Source organism: Mytilus californianus, unplaced genomic scaffold (genome assembly GCF_021869535.1).
Source record: "Mytilus californianus isolate M0D057914Y unplaced genomic scaffold, xbMytCali1.0.p SCAF_5, whole genome shotgun sequence".
Lineage (NCBI taxonomy): Eukaryota > Metazoa > Mollusca > Bivalvia > Mytilida > Mytilidae > Mytilus > Mytilus californianus.
This window is the reverse complement of record NW_026262701.1, coordinates 15,342,651-15,362,490: the sequence shown is the minus strand read 5'-3', so window position 1 is coordinate 15,362,490 and position 19,840 is coordinate 15,342,651. Positions and strand designations below refer to the sequence as shown.

Here is a 19,840-nt window from a genome sequence, read left to right as displayed (position 1 = left end):
TGCTGATACATATTATCGAACCCATGCATTGTAAATTGTTTATTACAGACTTTTTATAATTTGGATATTCCTTTTAGTATGTTAAAAGTCGAATATGAAAATTTGAGTCAAATCGGTGAACATGAATTTGACAGCTAATGCCCCTTTTTAAAGTTTGATTTAGACATTATCTCTTAACTCTTATCACTTAATCGTAAAAATTCTTCTGCCAAAGTTTAATAAAATTCTTTGAAGGTTTTTTTTTATAGTTGTCTAAAAAAAAACTTATCCCAAGACTGTTCTAAAAAACGTTAACCGCCTGCAAAAAAATAAGCCCTTTAATTAGTAAAATATGCAAAAATGAAGAAACAAAAACATCTATTTTACTGTCTTTTGATCATTAAAACCTCCAGTCCAAGTTTGTATATTTCCATGAAGTTTGACAAAGTTATTGATGTCTTAAAAACTTTTACAATAGACTGTATCTTAACGATCATCGTAAAAATACCTTTTCTCAGTAAAATAGGGTCAAATTTTAAAAAGTGTTTTCAAAATTATGCTCTTTCTTCACGTTTCGTAAAATTCCATGACGATTTGACAAAGTTATTGGTGTCTAGAAAAACTTTAAACACAGACTGATCCTAAATGTTGACGCCGACTATGCCGATGGCATGTAGGATCGCTAGGCCACACTTCCCCGGCAATTTCCAGTACCAAATACCCTTGACCAAAATAGAATAGTTACTGAGGACCGGACATATATACCTGTAAACGTAATGTCAATCCAAATGACAATTTCGCTACTGAAGACGTTTGACGTTTAATTTGTGAGATCTGGTACCTGCAAAATGATGTCAAGGCCATATGAATTATCAGTCAGACATGACCTTAAATGTTTACTCGTAACCACAAATTCAAAGACTAAATATCTTTGACCTGTAAGGTTTTATAACTAGGAACATACTTAAACCTGAAGCCTTAAATGAGGTCAAGGCCATGTGTAATAAGACAGACATGTCCATGTGACAAATATTGATGACCTATCGTTCATGATAATTTCAAATGCCGAGATCTAATCCTGAGGGTACGCACTGAAACCCGTACTGGACCGGACTCCGGACCCGGACTTAAGTATGAAACCCGGACCCGGACCGGACGCCGGACCCGGACTGGATGCCGGACCCGGACTGCGTAAAAAATTATAGAGGGAAAGTAAAAGTTCCCTAGAATTGTTTTTCCGCTTTTTTAAACTGATAATGATAATAATAATAATATTTTAAAATGACTTTCATAACATATGGAAATATTTTTGGAAAATTCTTTAATTAGGTTGGATAATTTAAAATAATTATTTGTCTGAACGATTTTTCATCGTTTTAAGAAATGATCTAATATGATAATTGTGATGAGTATAAGCCAAATGATTCTATTAACGGGGACAAGGGCTGGACCCCACCTAGTGTTAAACAATGGACATGTGTCTTTAGGCCCGTGTTAATAGATAGACAGATAGAGTTTATTCTCATAAAACCATGCAGGTACAAAGGTTACAGAGAAGTTAAAAAATAATATATATAAAAATAAAAATACATTAAAAATGCGTAAAATTTCGGATGAGATAACATATAAAAGAATATATATATACTTAAACAGTCAAATGGAAAAGTTAAAATTGTTTAAAGAAATATTTTTGGTGTAAAAATATGATAAATTATGTGTAGAAGGAGTGAGTTTACTATTAATACATAGTATAAAATTGCAGAGGTTTCTGAGTGTCTTTGGTTTTTTTTTAATTAAACAGTGTGTTAAATTTGATAATGTTATGTCTGAGTATTTCATTTGGAATAAATCTTCTTCTTTCGAATCATCTTGTAAAGCCGGGCAAACAAAAATATAATGATATTCGTCTCAAATATTTCTATTCGTACATATTAAACATTTTCTTCCACTTCTGTCATTGTTATGCCATCTCCCTTTTTCTATTGGCAGTGTATGATTCGATCAAATAAATATCAATAATGATCAAAAAATTGTTATAAAAACAAAATGTCAAATGTCTTGGTACTTAAATTGTTTCATTGTGTCAAGAAATATATCCTTTGCATGATTAAAATTTAATTACTTTTCTTTTTCAAGGCTTATGAACAATTTCTTAAACCAGAGACATATATATGTCTCTGCTTAAACTTAAAAATGAATATATGTAGTAAAAAGAAAATATTTCAAGATCTTTCTCTTATATATTCAAATAATCGTCAACGAATTATTTGTGACTTTTTGTCCTGTGAATGTCTATCCGTTTACCGATATTTTTAATCCTATAATCGTACTCTGGATTCATTTCAGGTCACAAGTGAAATTCGAGAGCATACCTATCATCATATATATATAATGACCTTTTTTATAATTTTAATATAAAAATCCAGCGATTGAAAGCCAAGCTATGTACGAAGTATACTACTTGTTTTCTCCTAGTCACTCCTGGTCACAGCTCGTACTCACCTTTCTTGACTTTTCCTACATTGGACTAGACATTTCGAAAGAAATAATTTCTACGGAAATTCTAAAAGTAAATATATTTATGAAAAATGCCACGTTTGTTTCCATTTTCTTGTATTTATCTTCCTATCTACTAATTATTTAGAATTTTGCATGATGAGTATTGGACTGTGATAAATGCTTGTGTAAATACTTGTGTCAAGAAGCTTCTTATAGGCACAAATCATCAAATTTTATTGAAACAGACAGAAAGTAGCTCAATGAATGGGTTCATCATTGTTTGAATATATTACAATAATGTCTTGAACTAGTTTAAACAAGATTTTAAGATCAACATAGTGGTGTATTCGAATGATTTTACGATTTTATTTCTTTTTTCAAGATTTCAGACAATCGATCGGAAAAGTAGAAAGTAAAATGAAGCCAGATACTTAGCCTAACATACTAATCACTGCAAAACGTGACACTTACAATGACCAAGTTTTGATTGTTTAATAATAATCAGGGTTCTTCTGGTGATAATTTCAGAAAAAATCTGTATTCGATGACATTTGTATACCCATGCAGACACTAGGAGAAGGGGTTATAAAGTGGTACCCTTGATGTCTGTCCTTCCGTCCGTCCCAGAAGTATGTTCACATATTATAAGTAAGCTCGAGCGGGGCCATTTGTGTCCTCAGACACACTAATCTATTATTTTATACATTTTTGTGACATTTCAGTCAAATTATACCACATATGTTATTTTTTCTGTGACTTTATTTTTTCTTTCGTTTCCTTTCCTTTCCCAATAAAACTCAGAATTATCCCATAATGTACATCTCTATAAGTGCACACTGCTGTGCGCATTCATGTTCCTTTTTGTTGATCGGCAATCCTCCTTCTCAAGAAAAATCAACACGCATATCTTCGTTTTCAAAAACGTCAAAAAATCTCTACAAATTTTAGATTACGATTGTTTAGATTCACGAAAAAGAGTGATATTTGTAGACATTGGAGAGTTCATGTAAGTTTTTTTTCCCTCGAAATGTTGTAAGGTGCCATTGTGTGCAGATAAATGGTATAATTTGTTTAGCCGGTTATTGAAAGAAAACCAAGATTTCCTATACCCAATTTCAATTCAAAAGGATTTCTAAAATACTGCTTTGGTTCATAAGTTTATATATACACGTACATTTTATTGAGTTCTTTTTTAGCTCTCAAAAAGAGACATAAATTTCAACAACAGAATATTGGATTCCGTTAAAAAGGATCTCCCCATCCTCGAAAAATCTATCTTCCCAATATGAATCCCTGGGGACTCATGTGGACTCAGATGGATACTGGTAATCTTTACACATTCCCAAATTCATTAACAGTGACGTCGAACCCACATATGCAACAAAAAGAAAAGACGAAAACGAAAGAAAGATACTAAAAACAGATCTTTAAGAAGGTATCCCATCGTTCCTTTGGATTGAAATAAAAAAAAGGGTAACTAAAGGAGTCAATTTGATTAAAGTTACCACCAAAACCTCTGTTACATCGTTTGAACAGGAGGGCTTTTTACCACACGTCAAAATCCTTCTTACAAAGCATGGATATGATTTTGTTTGTTTGTGTTTACTTATAAAAGATCATACTTTTTTTATTCCAATTAAAGGGACCATCATGAGCAAAGTGCTTTATTACAATAATTTTTTTTTATAATTGAGAGACACAATTCATAATGACGATCTTATTAAAATATGAATATAATTATCAGCAATAAATGAAGAAGAAAAAAAAACAAACCACAGCTTTCAATCTAGCAATTAATTATGTTTATTTCTCTATTGCTGTTTATATAAGTCCGGGGTTACTTCAAGTCAAGGCCCGGACTCACCTAGTATTATTTTGCTCTTTCTCTTATAAACGTCTTTTGTCAATTTTTTCCGATGACATTCAAATAAGCAAAAGGGTAAATGAATTAACATGAAAAACCTCTTTTCATCAAATAATGTCTGCAGTTTTATATCTCTGTCGATGTGCATATTTTGTCAGTTTTGCAAATACACCTAGTCCGGGGTCATTTTAGGTCACCACCCGGACTCGTCTATTATGACCAACAGTAAATTATTTCGTTGAATCTCGGACAAATATCTTTTATAAATGGAGATTTTAGTCCAAACTTTTCCTTTGATCAAGTTTTCCGTCAACAAGCTTTACGACAATAAACAGTTTATATACAGTTTAATAGCTATCGTAATGCAATACACACAGGTATCCCTAGTATAGTACACCTGTTCAAGATTGTGTATTACATCGTTAATCTTTAATTGATTTTTCCGACGACATAAATATATGATAAATAAATAAGTGAAAATTTTAGAATGATTCCAACACTATATTCATCCAATCAGGAGTCGCACAAGATTTTATTCGTTGTACCATCTTGGGGTAAAAAAAATCCCGGTGAAAGATTGTGGCTTCTTATAATTTTAAAGACTGACTAAAATAAATTTGAAAAAATCATGTATTTCACAGTGATGTAACAACAGCCCAAATTAAAGTTTTCACAACAGGAAACAATGATAATAAAAGGGATTATTTTAGACTAAACACAAATATTATACTCTTGGAGAAATTTAAATAAACATTTCTAAATCATAAACTTTGATTAAACTTAATTATCTATTTATTGTATATTATTCATTTCATTTCTGGTACAAATTTAGTTTATTCTTCTTTATTTATATTGTTTAACCTGACCGTCAATAAATGTTAATTACATTAAAGATCATTAAAGAGGTCAAAATCTTTCAGTCCGGGTCCGGCATCCAGTCCGGGTCCGGCGTCCGGTCCGGGTCCGGGTTTCATACCAAAGTCTAAACTGGACCCCTGCTGTTGTTTCAATCTTATCTACACAAAGTATCAATCAGCGGGTGGCCAGTTAAACCAAAGTCCGGGTCCGGAGTCCGGTCCGGTCCGGGTTTCAGTGCGTACCAATCCTGAGGACTTGACCTGACCACTGGAGCATGAGAATGAGTTAAATGCAAAATGACAAATTTCAGAAGGGCACATAACACTTGCAACAAAATGAAAACATCAAATAAAATTGCCACATATCGTGACTGATAATGAGACATAATCCCAAACACAAGTCAAGAGCATCAAAATGAGGTAAATGTCATGATTTGTCAATTCTTGGAACAAATAATATATCAACAAACTGTCATAAATATATTTATTGATTAATAGTCCTTAGCCTGGTCAATTAACATAATCAAGGAATGAGCATAAGAATGGATTCATATATCAAAAATACAAACTCCTCGTAACAAATTCAAGTGTACAGATATGTTGATCTGCTATGCACAGATTTGGACTGGAAAACGTAACTGGACCACTGGATCACTGCATGCTCTTTTGCATTCTATATGTTAAACTTGGATTTATCACAGATTTTACCTTTAGTTGATAAGTTTGACATGTTTCGATCATGAATACTGCAAAAATAAAACACGATTTTTTTCCATATATTGATATAGTAAAATATCGTTTGGTTTCAAACAATATAAATTAAGCTTTTTGAACTGTTTTATTGCACTTATTCACCAAAAATAAAGCTTTATATTGATATTTCTCAATATGAATATGGAGAAAATCTGGAAATTGGTACCTTAATACTTCTGAAACTGATAAAAAAAACCACAAAGATGCTCCAAGGAAACTGATTTGCTCACCTGGTAAAAATATACTATTTTGCTATTCATTTTTTTTTCATGTATTGCAATCAATTATTTTGTAGATCTTTTTTAATGGCATTTTGTCTTGTATTAATGATAATTTTTACTGTTTACAGTTAAAAAAAACCAAATCCAACATTTAATGGCAATAAATCATATAACTAGTGTGACAATTTTGCCATGTTGACTTACTTGTAGATCTTTTTTGCTTTTTAAAGTTGCTCTAGATCTAATGCAAAAGAAATGGATACAATCATCATTCAAGGGAATAACTTCTATAAGGAGTTGACAATTTCTGCCTTAACTGATTTTGAGATCTTATTGTCCTGATCATTCTTGCTTTTTTCTGTTTCTCTATATCTATCAAAGATTGTGCAAAAACAGCAAAGATGAATATAAAAATCGTCCTTCAAGCTAAGGGTGATAACTCCTCTCAGGGGTCATATGACAATTTCAACAATGTAGATATTTTTTTGCTTAAAATTTTTGCTATATGTTGTTGTCTCTATCTATCTTTGTTCCTGCAAAAATTCATAGAATGGATAAAACATGCTCATTCAAGGGCAATAACGCCTAAAAGGAGTAAATTGACAATTTCAGTCATGTTAACTTATTCGCATTTTTGTTATTTCCAATTTCTCTCTATTACTATAATGGTTTCTGCAAAAAATGAAGTAATGGATAATAAAACCAACTTTCAAGGGCAATAACTCCTATAAGCGGTCATCTGACAATTTCAGTCATGTTGACTTATTTGTAGATCTTAGTGTGCCTAACATCTTTGCAATTTTACAATTTCTCCGTATCTATTATAGTTGAGTACAAAAAAGGCATAAATGAGTAAAATTAGTCTTAAAAGGGAAATAACTATTGGAAGGGATGAATTGATGATTCTTCATGTAGACCTTTTTGTATACCCGGTATATCATATTTTGTTGAACATTTTTACTGTAAAATGATTCACTCTATCAACTCTTGTTTCCTGCAAAAAGGGTTAAAATCATCATTTAAAGTGATAACTCCTATAACAGTTCATTTGACAATTTCTGCCAGATTTACTTATTTGTAGATCTTATTGTTTTAGTAATATTTACTGTATAAAATTTCTCTCTATCTGTTAAGTTTTCAAGATAATAACCAATAAAATGCTCCGCTGGCCGCAGCTTGATACGACCGCAGAGGTCGAACCCTGAACAGTTGGGGCAAGTATGGACACAACATTCAAGCTTGATACAGCACTGAATTTGGATTGTGATTAAATATTTGACACAGCATAGGTTTCTGACACAGAATGAATGTGGTCTAAGAACTTTAAAAAAATTTAATTTACCTATTCAAACCATATCATTATTATTTGCTTTTATATATAAATCAGAAATAACCAATTTTAAATGGAAAATTTTAGAGAAAAAAAAAGAAAAAGAAAATCCCCCCCAAACTTTTTTGAACCCCCTTATGATTCATCACCCCCAAACTCAATCCCAGCCTTCCCTTTATGGTATGGTACCTTGCAGTACAATTTCAGAGAGATCCATACACTTGAACACAAGTTATTGTCTGGAAACTAGAAAAATGCTTGTTTTTTTGGCCCCTTTTTGGCCCCAAATTCCTAAAATTTTGAGGCAATTACCCCCAAAATCAATCCCAGCATTCCCTTTGTGATATGGAACCTTGTAGTACAATTTCATAAAGATCCATACACTTACACACAAGTTATTGTCCTGAAACTATAAAAATGCATTTTTTTGCCCCTTTTTGGCCCCTTATTCCTAAAATTTTGAGGCAATTACCCCCAAAATCAATCCCAGCCTTCCCTTTGTGGTATGGTACCTTGCAGTACAATTTCAGAGAGATCCATACACTTGAACACAAGTTATTGTCTGGAAACTAGAAAAATGCTTATTTTTGGCCCCTTATTCCTAAACGTTTTGGGCAATTACCCCCAAACTCAATTCCAGCTTTCCCTTTGTGATATAGAACCTTGAAGTACGGATATATACAATTTCAGAAAGATCCATACACTTACACACAAGTTATTGTCATGAAACTAGAAAAATGCTTGTTTTTTGCCCCTTTTTTTGGCCCCTAATTCCTAAAATTTTGAGGCAATTACCCCCAAAATTAATCCCAGCATTCCCTTTGTGATATGGAACCTTGTGGTACAATGTCAGAGAGATCCATACACTTGAACACAAGTTATTGTCTGGAAACTAGAAAAATGCTTATTTTTGGCCCCTTATTCCTAAACGTTTTGGGCAATTACCCCCAAACTCAATTCCAGCTTTCCCTTTGTGATATAGAACCTTGTAGTACGGATATATACAATTTCAGAAAGATCCATACACTTACACACAAGTTATTGTCATGAAACTAGAAAAATGCTTGTTTTTTGCCCCTTTTTTGGCCCCTAATTCCTAAAATTTTGAGGCAATTACCCCCAAAATTAATCCCAGCATTCCCTTTGTGATATGGAACCTTGTGGTACAATGTCAGAGAGATCCATACACTAACACACAAGTTATGTCTGGAAGTTACAAAAATGCTTATTTTTGGCCCCTTTTTGGCCCCTAATCCCTTAACTGTTGGTACCATAACCCCCAAAATCAATCCCAACCTTCCTTTTGTGGTATTGAACCTAATGGTAAAATTTCATAGAGATCCATTCACTTAAACTAAAGTTAGAGTGCGAAAACCAATGTGTCTTCGGACGACGACAACGACGCCAACGTCATACCAATATACGACCGCAAAATTTTTTTGCAGTCTTATAAAAACTGTGAAATTTGCAAAATGTTGACATTTCAGGGTGAATAGTTATCAAAGGTACCAGGCTTCTAATTTGATACGCCAGACACGTGTTTCGTCTACATAAGACTATTCAGTGACGCTCAGATCAAAATAGTTAGAAAGCCAAACAAGTATAAAGTTGAAGAGCAATTGAGCGATAACTACAAAATGTCTTCAGATTTTTCTGAAATTTCTGCAGGAGATTCATGTAGACTTTAAGCTGATCAATTCTACACTGTCAGATTTGCTCTAACTGCTGATATTTTTGAGATATAAGCCAAAAACTTTGAAATTTCCTTAAATTTTACATTTCCTGGGCAATAACTCCTTTTTCTAATTTCTGTGAAAATTCTCCAAGAGATAGACCTTCATCTGCTGATAATTTGAATTCCTTCAGATTAGCTCGAACTGCTTTAGTTTTTGAGATCTAAGCCAAAAAACTGCATTTTACTTCTATATTCTGTTTTTAGAACCAGCTGCCATGCTTGTTGATGGATCAAATCCCCCGATACAACTTTTAACAAAATACCCTAAGGAACATTCAGGTAAAGTTTGGTAATATTTTGCCAAGTAGTTTCAGAGGAAGATGGTTGAAGGATAACAGATGCAAAGTGATGGCAAAAGTTAACATGGCCTATTAAGCCAGGTGAGCTAAAAAGTGGACACTGATTGCTTTGATTTCTGCATTTCAGTTTAAGTTGAGTTACCTGAAGAATGAACAACAGGACAAGGTCTCATACTTAACTTGAACTGAGATGCACTAATTTTGATGCACCAATAGTTTAATGGTGGTACTAAGCATTGAATCAAAGTAAAATTTCAACGTTACTAAAGGAGAACAAAAGATGAAATACACATGTACCTAGTTCAGCTTGAACTCAACTACTGTAAATTCAGAAATTATTGCGATGTTTTTATTATTGCGAAAAATGCGACAGGGTTATAATCTCAATAATTTAAACTCGCATTTTGAATTTTTTTTATATGAATTAAACAGGATTTTTCTCAATATCGCAAAAATTAAATTCGCATTTTAGTCTAAAATGACAAAATCGCAATAATAAATGCATGCAATAATTTCTGAATTTACAGTATGTGAATACTTATGCAATGTTATTGAAAATTTCAATGGTCTATTCTTACCACCTTTTTATCTACACAGAATAACATTTAGCAATGTAAATTCTAGTCACAAATGGAGGGGTTATAACCAGACCTAGTGAGAAATCTTAGCAATTACATTCCAATAAATCATTTGAACATCTACCATTATTCATATTTGAATACAGGTATTTCAGTTGATATTTTATAGTGTGTCTTTCTATGTTGTGATGTTACACTATTGTTTCAGAAAAAGGGTGAAGGTTTGCTACCATTAAAACGTTTAAACCCGCTGCATTTGTTTGCACCTATCCTAAGTCAGGAATCTGATGTTCAGTAGTTGTCGTTTGTTGATGTGGTTCATAAGTGTTTCTCGTTTCTCGTTTTTTATATAGATTAGACCATTGGTTTTCCCGTTTGAATGGTTTTACACTAGTAATTTTTGGGGCCCTTTATAGCTTACTGTTCGGTGTGAGCCAAGGCTCTGTGTTGAAGACCGTACTTTGACCTATAATGGTTTACTTTTTTAAATTTTGACTTGGATGGAGAGTTGTCTCATTGGCACTCATACCACATCTTCTTATATCTATATGAATATAAAGCATATGAATATTCTCAATTTCCATTCTATTCAAAAGTTACTGCACACTGACTTTTAAGAGTTGTTGCTGTTTGGTCATGCACATTTGTATTTTCAATACAGTATTGTATATCCCGTTAGAGGAAAGATTCTGATTACATGTAGTTGCACTGTATCTCCTCATTAAGACATGTTACTTTGAGAGAGATCAAACTCTCTTTCATTTAAAGAAATATCCCCCATAATCTCTCAATGTGGTCGAATTAAACTAGTTTTTTTTTAATAACTCCACCTTCCTCCTTCAAAACTGACAAGTGGAATAACATTGATGGTTGGTGTTTAATGCCACTTTCAACACTATTGTGCTATTTCCTGGCAGTCAGTTTTTATTGGTGGAGGAAGCCGGAGTGCCCACAGAAAACCACCGACCTTCGGTAGGAAAACTGACAAACCTAGTCAATTAAGATTGTAGTAGAGTGTACCTGCCCCGTGCGGGATTCTAACTCACAACCTCAGTGTTGACTGGCTAGTGATACAGTAGTTGGACTGCTTAGACTACTTGGCCACTCAGTCCCCATTGGAATCACAAAATGTACATAGTAGAAAGTACAATCAAAATCATTTCAGAAAAACACAGGTACAAGTAAAACAGTAATAACAAAATATCATGTAGTACCAAAGAATGATCACAGTTACTGATTGAAGATAACACTTGAGAATTTAGATTAATAAGACCAATAGTACAACAAGAAGAACTTAATCTTCCATTAACCATTTTGTTTCAAACAAAAAGAAATACATTTGTAATGTTTTATATAATAAAAAGCAATAAATACAATAATGATAATATTCAAATTATTTACAAATCCGTTTTCGGTCCCATTAATGGAATTGCTTTCATTTCACTTCTCATGCACAAAAATTCTCCACAAACAGTCATTAACGCTAGTCCAATAACATTTATAATCCACCATGATAAAGTTTGAGGAATGTGACCACTGTAAATCCAACAACAACAAAAGTGCACAAAATGTACAGTAAAAGCAAAGTCTAAACACAGTTTTGTTCTCTTAACTATAAACCATAACCCAGCAGCACTGAAAAAGATCAAATATATATTGTACATTTATAAAACAAACAGGAATAAAAAGTAATCACTAATAAAAAAAATTGAGGGTTCTTTTACATGTTTTAAACTTTTTATAAATTCTGGCATGAGCATGATGAGATCTCTAACAATGTTATTTTTCATATATTTCTATTTCCAAGGGGAATAACTCCTGTAAAAAAAATTGTTTTGACAAGAAAAAAAGGTGCGAGAATGCCTACAATGCAATGTCCTATATACATGTAACTTATATTTAAAAGAGATAATAAATCCTATAAAACTATAGATCAAAGCTGACTTTCGAACTCACCCAAGACATTGTCTATATAAAACTATGATATAAATTTCATAACAATCCTACCAGAAGTATACATGTAGGTGCAAGAGTGCTTAGAATGCAATTTTCTATTTAATTATTTTTTTCCAAGGGGCATAACCATGATAACTCTTATGAAAATAGTTTAATCGAAACTGATTTTCAAACTAATCTGACACATTGCGAAAAATATAAACCTTTGATATAATTTTCATAAAAACATTGCATCTGGCAAGAATTGTATATACTTGAGAGTGCTAACAATGAAATTTTCAATAGAATTTATATTTCTAAGAGACATAACGCCTGTGAAAATAATTGATTAGTGCTGATATTCGAACTAGTCAGATATTTCTGATGTAAACCTTTGATATAACTTTCATAACAATCCTATTAGAAATGAACATGTAGCCTTGAAAGCTCTCACAATGCAGTTTTCCAGTTTTTTAATGTAATTAATATTTCCAAGGGGCTGTCTCTTTTAAAAATAGTTGAATGGCACTGATTTTTAAAAATGTCTGAGACATTGCTGATATATACCTTTCATATAAATTTCGTAAATGTCTGGCAAGAATTGTACACTTTAGAGCCCTTACAATACAATTTTCTATAAAACTCATATTTCAAACGGGCATATAAACTCCTTTAAAAAAAGTTAATCGGCACTGATTTTCGAATATTTCCAAGACATTGGTGATAAAACCTATGATATAAATTTCATAAAAATCTGGCAAGAACTGTTCACGTTACAAAGCGCTAACAAGACTGGAGGAAAGGACAGATGGACGCCCAATATTTTTATAATCTTCTATGTCCCCAGTATCACGTCATGTGGAGGACAAAATATTTTACCCTTTAAACAGAATTTTAATTCTATTTAGTTTATATGTTAAAAATCTAAATTTGATCTGATAAATTTTTTTACTGGAAAATAATTCTATTTTCAATCATAAAATTTTCTAAAGAGGGGTTTCAATAAAATGCATTTTGCTCATTAAAACATACTAGTCCATGATGAAGGCCTCACTGAGACTTTGAGATGATCATGAAGAACAGCAATAAAAACGCTGTTCCTTTGCTTTTTGCGTGTTTTTTGCTGTGCTGTGCATGTACTGATTTTGTGTCATTATAGGATAAATACCCCATATCCTTTGTTTTTCTATCAAAACGTGTGAAGTTTAAATGTGATATATTCATAATGTTAACTATTTAACTTATTGCCACTAGAAACATAATATAAGGCAGGGGTTTAATGTAAAAAAGGCTGTTAGTTATACAAATTGTGAGAAATCTTAGGCTATTTTATGAATCATAAATTAGGTACGAGTTGGTAAAATATTGAAAACAACACGTTTAATCATTTTATGCGTCCGAAGCGCTTTTCTGGATTTACCTTCATCAGGAACGCTCAAAGCCAAACATTTGAAATCCGAGGATGTATAAGTACCGAAACAGTTGAAGAGCTATAAGACAAAAATACCTTAAAAAATAGCCAAATTCATCTAAGGTCAACTTTGCCTGAAGGAGTTGAAACCTTAGTTTCTTTATAATTTCAAAATTTATAAACGGACAATTTTAGAAAGGTTTGTTATAAATCATGTCAGTACCGAAGTACTGACTACTGAGTTGATGATAAAAGTACTAGGACCTGGTTACTGAACACGTTAAAAAAAACAGAAAGATGAAATTGAAAGATTTTGCATTTGCAAGAATATCAATTTTATAGTGATTTTTCTACTGTAATAAGGACTTTGTTCTCTAATAAAGGTAATTATTTCTGATGTTTGTTTATTGAGTGAATATACACTCTCTCAAATGACTTTCCCATAAACATTTGCTTAATGCTTTCATTTATCATGTTAATGCTAACCATATTTTTCATATTTTTGGTACTATCATGACTATTCTTTATGTCGTAGATCTGCTGAGGTATTTCTTCATTTTTTTCATCTACATGTACCAATTATCTCAGGAAAATGAAATAACTCAGAAAACCTTTATAATGCACACATTCCTTAATAAACTTACCTGGTTAAACTGTTGAGAAAAAAGCCTATTACATTTACCCTTCCAGAATCTTCAAACAGATCTAAATCCTGAGAAGAAAAAAAAAATGTTGTTAGTATATTGTAATCACTGATAAATGAGTTATTCAATATACACCAGTAGAGAAGAATTAACAACAGTCCAGCACGCCCACCACATCCCCCACCTCCAACATCCTTATTCATATTCAATTAACATGTAAAGACATCTTCATAATACTTCATAACTTCAAAAGGGTGAAGATTGCAAGAAGGCACATCTCCATGTAGGTAAATTAAAAATATGAACATATTGACAATACAATTTCAAAAAACATTTTTTATAGATAAAAACATTTATTTTTCCTAGCAATATATTTTTGATTTTGCACCAGACTTAAATGCATCCAAGTCTGGGCTACTGGCTACCTGCATGGCTTGGTAACAAATTCCACAACAATATACATGATATACATTGTAGTTCTACATGTTCTAAGAAAAAATTAATATAAATAGTAATTTGTGGGAGAAAAAAACTAAACAAATGTATATTCTTTTGATGGTACTAAGCTTGTTTGAGATGGAAACTAGTTGGTTTGATTTTGTGATGCAAGATTTCTTCTTTGTTATAGGGTTGGCCAGCTTAGATGGTCAAGCATGGCTGTTCAAATGCTGTTACACTACTTTGGTAGCGTATACATGTACATGTACCGACTACCTTGCAACACTTCAATATCGTACTTTTGATCTGACATATGTCATTGTATGTTGTGTAAGCAATTTCTTCAGTTTTTATACTGTTGGTTTTTACATTTCTTTTAATAAATTTATCTTAGTGATACATTTGCTTTATTCGTGATGTTATCTTTATATGCAAGTTGCATGTTAGATCATTTGTAATGGTAACGCCAAGATATTTTGCTTTGTCTATTGATTTTAATATGTGATCATGTAGTGTATATTAAAAAATGGTAGGTTTTTGCTTTCTTGTTATGTGGATGATTTCTTGCTCCCACTGTTCCAATTTATGTAAAGTCTGATTGAAGGGTGTTGCAGTCAGTAAGTGATGATATTGTTAAAGAGGCGAACATTTTGAGGTTGTCTGGCATGTCATTTATGTAAAATATGAAAAGACATGGACCAAGAACAGAGTCTTGAGGGAGGCCTGACAATACAGGATAATTATTGATGTGTGAATGTCAACTACCACTTTTTGAGATCTGTAAGATAATATAACCATGCCTCTATTTAGCATGTTTAGTCTGATGTTTTATTGTTTATTCATGTTATTCCTACATGTATATGTTCAAGTTTTAAGATAATTCTGTGATAATGGTGATGGTCCACAAGAAGGGAACAGCCTAGCCCTCCTCCTCCAATTGTAAAAATAATTTAAAAATCCAGTCTGCAAAAACGTAATTTTTTATCATGTTATGTCACTGTAACATCAGAAAAATGTCAAAATTGACATATATTCAACATATCATATCACATATCTTTGTAATCTTATAGGAAAATACCTTCTTTTGGTAAGAAAAATGTTAATGTTACAGAGCAAATGTCTTCACGTTATAAATTATACAATGCCCTATGACAAATATTTCCCTGAATGACCAACCAGGGTGGTTAATTCATTAAATGGAAAATGGTAGCTCATCTACATGTTATAAATGTATATATATAGTTCTACAGTACATTTTAAGTCTTGCTCCTATAAATGTCCCTATGGGACAAGAAGTCCGACTAGATCTGCCTGACTGTAATTAACCCCTGCAGTGATATTACATGTGTTACCTTGCTGGAAGGTCGTAAATTAATCTTTAGCTGTGATTGATAAATTTGTAATCTTACTTGTAAATTTTAAAGATTTATGGATGATATAATCCTGTAACATATTTCACTGTTTCAATAGATAAAATTACGGATAAAAATCATGGCACAATATTTTTATTTATAAGCTATGAACATCGAAATTGAGTATTTCAACTTAGCTAAATATTTCAACATGCTAGATATTAGTCATGTACAAATCCAGTGAAATCAATTGTTATTTACTAAAAACAGAAATTAATCATTTTAAAAAAATAAACTTTTATTTTTCTTCCGATACCACGTTCCCCGTAAGAGCCTCGACGTTTATTTTCTCATGTCAATCATTGCTGGAATTTGACCCCAGTCAACCAAATCAATTGTTGAAATGTTACTCAATGAAATGAAATTGTACATATATATTTTATCATATATATATTTGAATTGTATAATAATGAAAAGAAAGTTAACAACTGACAAACGGTATTTTTCATGAAATAATATTTCGGCATTGGAGGAGATACATGAAATTCTTTGATAAAATATTTGCTTTTTTTTCCCCGTAAGAGCCTTATCATTTATTCTTCTCTATCAATTGTTACACTCATTTGACCCTGGTCATTTAAATCACTCCTGTTTACCGTTAAATCATTTCCCGCCAATCTTAGCTCGTGCAGTCGGCAGGTTTTTGTAAAATGTTGTCAACCAATTCTAACATTTTTATAATATAATTGATGGAGGTCAAGTTCATTTTACGAATCAATCAAGTGGTTTTAAATGATATACTAATTAATTGAATTAATTGGAATATATGTTTCTTAATGTTTACGATGCCATTAACATGCGTTTTATTTATTCCTTTCTTTTTCATTCGTTTAATAAATTACCAAATAACAGCTTTATTTGCAATCGTGTCAAATTATTGCGTATCCAATTTTAAGGGTATTAATGGATTGTAATGCATGATTAATTTTACGTCTTCTCACCAACGTGATAAAGAATACTTTTAATTTTAAATGTAATGAAAGGAAATTATATTTATTTGAATAGTATAAACAATTGAAAATTGCATCTTTTTCCGGAAATATACGGCGTTTGCAGAGATAATGAAACATAGCAATTACTCATTTTAATAAAAGAAATGAAAGAGGCCTTTTCTTTTGGAAATATTTTTTCATGTGTCATTGATTTTTAAAAGAATAAATAAGCTATAAATATAAGAATAATTAATTCTTAATTATAGTTATAAATATATATACAATATATGAAAAGAACTATAATTGTTATCAGTAGCATCGTTATTCTTGGAAATCCAAGCGACTTTTTGTCACTTCACAGGAGAGAGCGAAAAAAAAAAGATCACTGGTACACATTGTTTAAAATGAAGTTCACCTATTTACTATCGAAAATCAGACCATACTTCTACCAGACATACATGACATAGCCACCATTAATAAACTGAATATTTTGTCATGACTTCTGTGCGCATTTTTCTTACATATTCATCACATATCATGCTGCTCATCTCTGGACGGGTACAAGTCAAATCGGCACCCATAGAAAAAGTCAAATCGGCACCTGGTCAAATCGGCATCTAGTCAAATCGGCACCTATTTAAAGTCAATTCGGCATCCAATAATATTTGATATAATATATATATAAAAATAATTCTAAAAATGTATAAATGATCTTTCTATTTATGATTATTTTTGGGGTTGGATTTTATCATTCATTACATCTTTAAAAATAAATTTAAAAATTTATTGTTTAAAGTTTTCTCAACATTCTATGACTGATGTTTTGATTAGTTTTCTTTTCAATTAATTAATAACTTATATCAATTACATAATTAACATGTTTGTTGTTTTAACTCTATACAGGTAGTTATTGCTGTTTTTTCTTCAAAAACTTAATAATAAACAATGAAGCCATTACCCAAGCTGTTGTTTAATTATGAGAAAATTAGATGCAATAAAAGGGAAAACTATGAGTTCCATTCATAACTATCACTAATCAAACTTGCATGCAAAATAATAAGCAATTAAGGTGGTTTTTCAGGAAACTTTAAACAGCATTAAACCAACAATCATGCAAAATGCTCAACTAGTTAAAACATGCATAACAAATATCCAATACCTTGAATACACATTAAGTTGACAAAAAAAAATACATACAGAAATCCCCCAAAAATGTAAATAAGTCAATACTTGTTTAACCCCTTCTTTATTTTAACCTTTTTGCTTAAAATACTGAAAAAAACATATATTAAACATATCTAACATGGGTGCCGAAATGACTTCATCGGGTGCCGATTTAACCAGGTGCAAAATTGACTAGGTGCCGATTTGACTATACCGGGTACCGATTTGAACAGGTGCTGATTTAACCAGGTGCTGATTTGACTAGAATTCCTCTGGACCATCTCTATCTGTATCCGGTCAATGATTGAATTACTAGGCAAAAGTGTTGTGGGCAAACAGACCCAGATTCATAAATTCAATATGGTATATTCACTTACTATCTGCGTAAAAATCTGGTCTAATGATGCGTCGAAGCGGCCAGCAATATCAAGAAGATAAATAAAGACTATGTATGTGGCATAAAACAGGCATTGAAGTGCAATTATCTGTGAAATTATCAGTTTTGGGTCCCAAATAAAACTTCTGAATTGTCCTGGCATCTTGTTCAACCCGTTTCGAATGAGTCTCAGCATCCCACCATAAGGAAATGTAAATTAATTCAAATATGAATGTTATAGCTCTTTAACTCATTGGACTTTCTATAAAATATATAAATCAACAAAAATATTTCTACATCATTTTCCGATATCTGGATCATTATGATGTTTGTTTATTGAAAAAAGGTTCTATGCAGGAGGAAAGATGATCCTTTTAAGAAATAATAAAGATATCACTAAGTTACACAAATTAATGTAACAAAATATAAAGTAAACCGAACTTCAAATACAAAAATAGCACTTCTTCATAAACCATTGACGTCCGAAGAATAAATTATGCACATGTGGACTATATACAAAAAAATGAAAAACAAAAGTCATTATAATTTGAAGGAAAATAATAAAAATTGACTGCAAATGACTCCCTGATGTCTCGTCCCATTAGACTAACTAGGATTATAACAAGTTCGACCTATAACAAACCCTGCTTCACAAACTCACCCTAAAACAAGCTCAGACTATAACAAACTCAGATTAAATTTTAGTAAGATAAACGATATTACGTACTTTATTTGAAATTAAGTATCTATTAAAATAATAAAAAAATAATTATCTTTCTTTTAAACTCACCTTACAACTAATGGCATAATGGTGTACTCTTGACTCCACCAATTTCTACATTAGGAAAAGCCTTTGCCAAGTCAGGAATATGACAGTTGTATCTTTTTTCATCTATCTTTATTTTCTATGGTCCTGATTTGTATTTTAGCAGAAAGTCCATTACTAGCCGGGTAAAGGTGTTCCTCCAAAATCTCGTTTTTTGAACAATGGGATCATTGGTTAGAAATATTATCATAAAAAGATACATGTAGATGTTAAAAAGTCTCCCTCGCGGTTTTTAATTAATTATAAGTAAGTTCGAATTGAATACAGCCAACATAGGTTTTAGAACTTCTGTGGTATAATTATTGGTAAAGATAGGATCGAAATCTGGAATCTAATTTTATGACTTCATTATTCACATGTAAAAAAAATGTATCAAATCTTATAAAAGCATACATTTGTAACATTTATTGAATTGCGAAAGGGGAATTAGGGGATTTCAAATAGTCAGAAAATGGATATGATCCGAACCATATGAGTATATTTGGACCATATGTGAATGGTCATATAAATTGTATATAACTCTGTATACAAATAAGTGATACTTCAATAGTTGGCATTTTGGGCGCATTACATTTGCGCGAATTTGG

At 31.7% G+C, this 19,840-nt stretch overlaps 1 protein-coding gene and 1 long non-coding RNA gene across 43 annotated transcripts in view; both read right to left on the bottom strand.

Annotated features, from left to right (window-relative positions):
- Positions 1-7,638: 7,638 nt before the first annotated feature.
- LOC127703119 (uncharacterized) overlaps positions 7,639-19,840 on the bottom strand; it is a 365,292-nt gene continuing 353,090 nt past the window's right edge. For 26 of the 42 annotated variants that reach the window (XR_007982694.1, XR_007982704.1, XR_007982672.1 and 23 more), the window contains one exon: positions 7,647-8,165. This is a non-coding gene — a long non-coding RNA (uncharacterized LOC127703119). Of the gene's footprint in view, positions 8,166-8,188; positions 8,489-19,840 lie in introns of those variants that run through there. The other 16 variants (XR_007982676.1, XR_007982684.1, XR_007982701.1 and 13 more) reach the window with 7 other exon arrangements.
- Positions 11,450-18,752, bottom strand: LOC127703116 (protein SYS1 homolog). The gene is made up of 3 exons (XM_052207564.1): positions 18,429-18,752; positions 14,106-14,173; positions 11,450-11,750 (listed from the first exon to the last, which is right to left on the bottom strand). Exons 1-3 carry the CDS (start codon positions 18,621-18,623, stop codon positions 11,513-11,515), a joined length of 501 nt encoding a protein of 166 aa, XP_052063524.1. The 5' UTR covers positions 18,624-18,752; the 3' UTR covers positions 11,450-11,512.

Excerpts from the sequence above, each read along its gene's own strand:
- LOC127703116 (XM_052207564.1), bottom strand. The coding sequence starts at position 18,623 with ATGCTGAGACTCATTCGAAACGGGTTGAACAAGATGCCAGGACAATTC. Across the intron at positions 14,174-18,428 it reads ACCAGATTTTTACGCAGATA|GATTTAGATCTGTTTGAAGA; the intron begins GTAAGTGAATAT and ends TTTTCTTCTCAG. Across the intron at positions 11,751-14,105 it reads TTTCTCAACAGTTTAACCAG|TGCTGCTGGGTTATGGTTTA; the intron begins GTAAGTTTATTA and ends GATCTTTTTCAG.